At 35.4% G+C, this 6,000-nt stretch overlaps 1 protein-coding gene across 1 annotated transcript; it reads right to left on the bottom strand.

Moving 5' to 3' along the window:
• Positions 1-4,007: 4,007 nt before the first annotated feature.
• LOC116520735 (olfactory receptor 14A16-like) lies at positions 4,008-4,922 on the bottom strand. Its single transcript, XM_032235063.1, has one exon. The coding sequence runs from the start codon at positions 4,920-4,922 to the stop codon at positions 4,008-4,010; it is 915 nt and encodes a 304-aa protein (XP_032090954.1).
• Between the last annotated feature and the right edge of the window lie 1,078 nt (positions 4,923-6,000).

Raw genomic sequence — 6,000 nt, 5'->3', positions numbered from 1 at the left:
CCAAAAACGTTGCACAGAAAAGAGAATTGTTTAGGCAGTCAGTTGGTGCAAAATATCAAATTTAGAGAATAAATGATTAATTAAGGAGGGAAATGCAATCAAGGCCCATGTACTTTTAGAAAAGCAAAAGCTTTTCATCCAAACTAGCCATATTACGGTCCAGCATTAGAGGGAAGGTATTTTATACAAGAATGGAAGAGAAAACCAACCCACATCATTTAAGGCTGCTCCGGATTTAAGATACTTCCCTCTTTTGCATTATGCCCTAAGCCTCACTTCACTAAACATCAGGAATTATCAACCTGTGGAATGCCAGTGCTGGCAAACATCCATATTTATCATCTGTAGAGTGCATTAAAAGTAATTTAGAATGCAGGACGTTTACTAAGCAACATATAGAGTTCTATGGTTCTTCTTTTTTGAGATTTTGGATTTGCCTTCATATCAACAGTCACTTTCTACCTTAATTCCATATTCATAGAAATAAAAAACCAGAAATTTCAGAACTGTGAACAAAATATAAATCGTATTAAAATAATTTATCTGTATCTCCACCGTTTAGAAAGGGCATGTTTGATATTTTTATTTCACATGCTATAGGTGATTGGATTGAGCAAGGGTGGAAGGAGGGAATATAGAGCAGTCAACCCAAAATTTAAGTAAGATTGTGTGTTAGGGGGAGGCCTCCCATAGACAAAACATCCACTTAATAATAACATAGACACAACTGTAAGGTGTGGGATACATGTGGATAAGGCTTTTTGTCTACCTTGATCAGAAGGGATTCTTAAAACTGCCTTGATACAATAATGAAAGTAAAACAGCCTAGTGAAGCAATGATACTGGGTATAACAATTCCAACCTCAACCTCAAGTAGATTTAAACCAGAGCAGAATAGTTTTAGCAATTTTGGAATTTCACAGAAGAATTGGTTGATCACATTAGAACAAAACAGAATGGAAAAGGTGCCAATGGTATGCAACAGTCCATACAGAAGTCCAGCAAACCACGTTACAATTATTTTTTCAGTGCTGGCTTTCCAATTCATCACGGTCTCATAGTGCAAATCAAAAAGGGTGAAAGCAGAAAAGAAGTATCTGGAAATCCATAGAAATGTAGTGGAATGCCAATGGTTAAACCCAAAAACCAGTGACATTTATGTGGGTAGCCAAAAAAGCAAAATAATTATTGCGCTGTTGAATTCCAATCCCTATTTCTTTGAAGAGTGCATTTGACTGCCTGATCAGACTGCAAATACATACCTAAAACAGGTCTCATAGAATGTGATGCAATATAAGCCTACAGATTCTTATAAAATAACTATAATAGATTACATAATCTATAATAAATCCACAGAATTTGGTAAAAGCTCACTGAACCAGATACACAGCAAATAAGATTTAGGAAGTGAGTTTATATATATATATATACATATACTTGAAGTGCATCCTTAATTTTAGGTAGAAATATTTTTGTGAGTAAATTGTTGAGAATTGATAATTGCAAATTTTTTTTCTTTTCCCTGTGTACAACTTCCACAGGAAAGCCAATTCAAATTCCATTACGCAAAATATCAAGAAACAAATTTCAGCATTTTTAATATTTCATAATATGAAATATTCAGAAGCAGTCACAGTAAGAATATATCTAGGAATAGATTGGTAGACTGAACCCTTTATACATCTGGCAATTCAGTAGTTTTGGCTGGGTTGAAAGGATCAAAGACATAGCTGGAAAATTAAGGGACAAATGTACATCCCATTGGAAGATCACAGCATGTTATAGAATGTACAAGGTTCTAATACTCTTCTAAGTTAGTAGAAAGAAAAGCTACACTTATTATTTGGCAAGGATGAACACAAGAATGGTTACATTGAAAGAAACACCAGTTGATTAATATTTTGATGCCACTCAATTGGTTAATACATACACTAAAGTCTTATATTTATATATGAAAGGGGTCGAAGGTAACCTTTTATGCATGTCACAGAAGTCTTGAATATCTCAAGAATGTTTCAGTTCCATCAGGTCTTATTGGTTCTGATCAACTTCATTTCTTTCTTGTTACAATTTTGGATTTAACCTTTATCTTGCTCATGTTTTACTAACCTTGCTTAAACACAACATCCCTTAACAGGATGCTTGGAAACAGTTGAAAACTATGCAGCATCAATGTCAAAAATGATCTTGACACCAAAGAAATGAGGAAAGCATTAAAAAAATCAAAAGGTATCCAAGCTGTTTCTCATCTGTATAAAAAGAAGAGAAAGGAAAACACAGCCAGGCTTCCAAGATTATAAAAGTATAATTCCAGTTAGATTTCTCCATATTAGGAAAAGTCTTAAAGTTTAGAATCCTTTAAAGCTAATTTTTCATTTTTCCCCATGTACTCGCTGAATAAAGGGGATGGGGAATTTTCACATAGTTTCAAAGCTCTTCATATTTGAAAAAGTCTATAACTTTTGGTTACTATCCAAGAGACTTGGAGATCCTCAGATGAAACTGGCATTAAAAAGACTCTTGAAGGGTATGTGCTCATTTCTATATGCCACACAAAAATATGAATATGAAGTATATGGATTACACAGTGATTCCCACACAAATTAAATAAAAGTTGAAAGAGTTTATTGAATAAAGCAGATCTAAGTAATAACAACTGCAGAGTATACTATAAACAGGAAATTACATAAATAGGGCACATAAACAAGAAAAGAACCATAAATGCAGGCAGTGGTGAGATACAAATACTTTAACAACTGGTTTGCCAAGATCCAGAGGTGGGTTGCTCCCAGTTTTATTACCGATTCTCAACCCACGTGTTGCGTGCATGTGTGCTATTCAATGTAAATTGTTCTTTGTGCATATGCAGAACAATTTACAGTGAACTGCACATGCACAATCACTAAAAACCAAAATGGTGGTGGCCCAGCAACAGCGAGGAACCAGTTTGGGGTGTGGCAGGCCTGGCTCGCTGCTGGTTCTGCCACCCAAGTCAGAATTCAACTACTGGTTTGACCAAACTGGGCTGAAACAGGAGCAATCCACCTCTGCCAGGGTGAGGTTGGCTGTTGTGAGAGGTATGGCCCATCCACATCCTCCAAATTCGCTGCAAACGTGGAATGAGCCTCCTGCGATGGCCAACCTGACCCTGGGTGAACTGGTTGTTAAATTTTCACTCTTTGCCAAAAGGCTGTTTCCTAGGGTGCTTTTCTGCACATTGGTATTGCAGCTGTTTTAGCATCTGGATGAGGCTCATTTCAGAGACGAGGTTTCCAAGGAATGAGGAGGGGGGTTACCATAGAGACAAGGAGTTAATGCTCCCAAGAGCTTGTGCAGAAAGGTGAAGAATTAGGGGAAGTGAATGGAGGGTTGTAGCTGTGTGCAGGGAGTATTGGTCAGTCTGTTTGTAAAAGTGAGAGGAGCAAAGAATTACGTTGGCAGAATGATTGAAACTGGTTCCAGGGGGGGATGCTAATTTAACAACTGTTTCACCTGAAATGATGCAAACCAGCTGAATCCCACCACTGAATACAGGTGCATAAATATAGATGAAAATTTTATATCCCTTTATTTTAAAGGTCTCATTCTCAAAGGAAGGTACTGATATTGCCTAGATGATGCCACTAAGCATATGGCACCTTCCAAAATATACTTCTATATACATTTATTTATATTCCTTTTGTCAGGTATTATACAATAAAGCATGTCTTATCTTTTCCAATTTGTATCAATTTAGTGTTAATGAAATCTTAAATGATATTCTATTTTGGTTTTGAATTATACATCTTGCTTTTTCATTTCTGGTGATTCCCAAAAAGTTATTGTAGTAGTACCAGCTTACTCATCCTGCCCACCCTGTTTCTCATTTTCCCAAAGGAGTTCAAAGGGAAAGAAAGAATGCTCTGGTGTGCATGTGTTAAAAACAGTTTAATGTAGAATTTAATGAATCAAGATTAAAACCAGATGTCAGTGAGGTCTGCTTTACTGGAATTGGTTAAAAGAATTTATTAAAACCTCCAAAGTTGAGAAAGGACACATTTGATATTCTTGTTTCTCATGCTATAGATGATTGGATTGAATAGAGGTGGAAGGAGGGCATACAGAACAGTCAATCCAATATCTAAATAAGATAGAGTGTAAGCGGAAGGTCTCAGATAGGAAATGCATCCACTTAATAGAAACATAAACACTACCGTAAGATGGGGAATACAAGTGGATAAGGCTTTTTGCCTTCCTTTTTCAGAAGGAATTCTTAACACTGTCTTGAATATCACTGCATAAGATACAAGTATAAAAGTAAAGCAACCTAGTCCAGCAATGATACTGGCCACAATAATTCCAAACTCAAGTAGATTAAATCCAGAGCATGATAGATTTAGCAACTGTGGAACATCACAGAAGAATTTGTTGACCACATTTGAACAAAAAAGTATGGAAAAACTGCCACTAGTATGCAACGTTCCATAAAGAATACCTGTAACCCACACTAGAAGAATTATTTTAGCACAGTGTTTCCAATTCATCACCATCTCATAATGTAATGGATTGCAAATGGCAACATACCGATCATATGCCATAACTGTAAGGAGGGATAAATCAGAAGCTTCAAAGCAGAAAAAGAGAAATACCTGAGCTGCACAACCAAAGTAAGAGATTTGTCTGGTGTTCAAGAGAGAATTTATCATGGATTTGGGGACAATGGCTGATACAATAGCCATGTCCTGTAGAGCTAAATTTGTAAGAAAGAAATACATGGGGCTGTGCAGTCGATTGTCAAAAGCAACTGCAGAGATGATCAGAAGATTTGTTGTTACAGTTGCCAGATATAACACAAAGAACAAGAAGAAATGCAAAAACTGCAGATGCCGATTATTTGAGAATTCCAGAAGCAAAAAATAAGGCACTGTAGTTTGGTTCTCCATCTTTTATTTATAACAAGGCTGCATTACTTCAAGGAAAGAAAGGAGGGAAATTCAGTTAGATAAAATTTTGGAGGTGGCATTTTGATATGTCATGAGAATAAAAAACATCAAGAAACATAAAACATGATTGCAATAAACAGACATTCTGAAAACATGGATGTAGGATGGGGATAGCAGATTACAATGTTTCCCATTTTTACCCCTCTGCACTTCATGACCAATCATCAACCTCACATTTTTTCTACTTTCCTCTTTTCAGTTGTGTTATCCCATGTAGTGATCAAAACCTTTGGCCAGGAATACAACAAAGTTGGTTTAGGTCTATTTTCATCAATGGAAGATTACTCTGAATAATCTGACCCATCATAATGTGTCTGCACTCCTACAGGATTGCAATAGTTGGAAAATTGGAGAAATCCAATGGATGATGCTTTGTGCTTCTGGGAGAAAGTGAGTATAAATCTACACAAGAAATATAAAAATGATTTGCTATATCGCTTACTTGGAAATCTTGAGAACAAACATTTCCCTTTTTGTATAATCTCTCTTTGTGTGTTAAAAAGGGATGGCAATGCTTTTATCTCACTTTCCTTACCAGATATTAGGCTAAAATAATATCACAAAAAGCTTTTAAACTAATACTTAAATACAAGATTATTAAACCTATATTTAATAGCATAGTATTAAATAGAAAATGATAGAGATAAAGCTACAACCTAACTGCTATTTTGATATCCACTTGGTGATAAGCACACAATTATATCACTGTTAAATATATTTAATCAAAGGAGCTCAAATATCAGCAGAATAAATTGATAAATCCCCTTGTCCAAGAATCAGAAGCTAATGAAAACTCATTTTGAAAAGGCAGTTTCCAATCCAATATAAAGCAAACACATTATTCTAGGATTTAGACAGAAAATGAGACACAACCTATTGCACCTTTTTACTCTGATATCTCACCATTTTTAACAATGTCGAAAGCCATGTTACCATATGTTCAACAATAATACTTAACTTGTTTAAAAACACAGACATAAAAAGACATTTTACTATGCATTTGTTTTTTTCATATACA

The sequence above is a fragment of the Thamnophis elegans genome, chromosome Z (genome assembly GCF_009769535.1).
Source record: "Thamnophis elegans isolate rThaEle1 chromosome Z, rThaEle1.pri, whole genome shotgun sequence".
NCBI classification, from domain to species: Eukaryota; Metazoa; Chordata; class Lepidosauria; order Squamata; family Colubridae; genus Thamnophis; species Thamnophis elegans.
The sequence above is the reverse complement of the archived record's forward strand: the minus strand, read 5'-3'. Positions and strand labels throughout refer to the sequence as shown.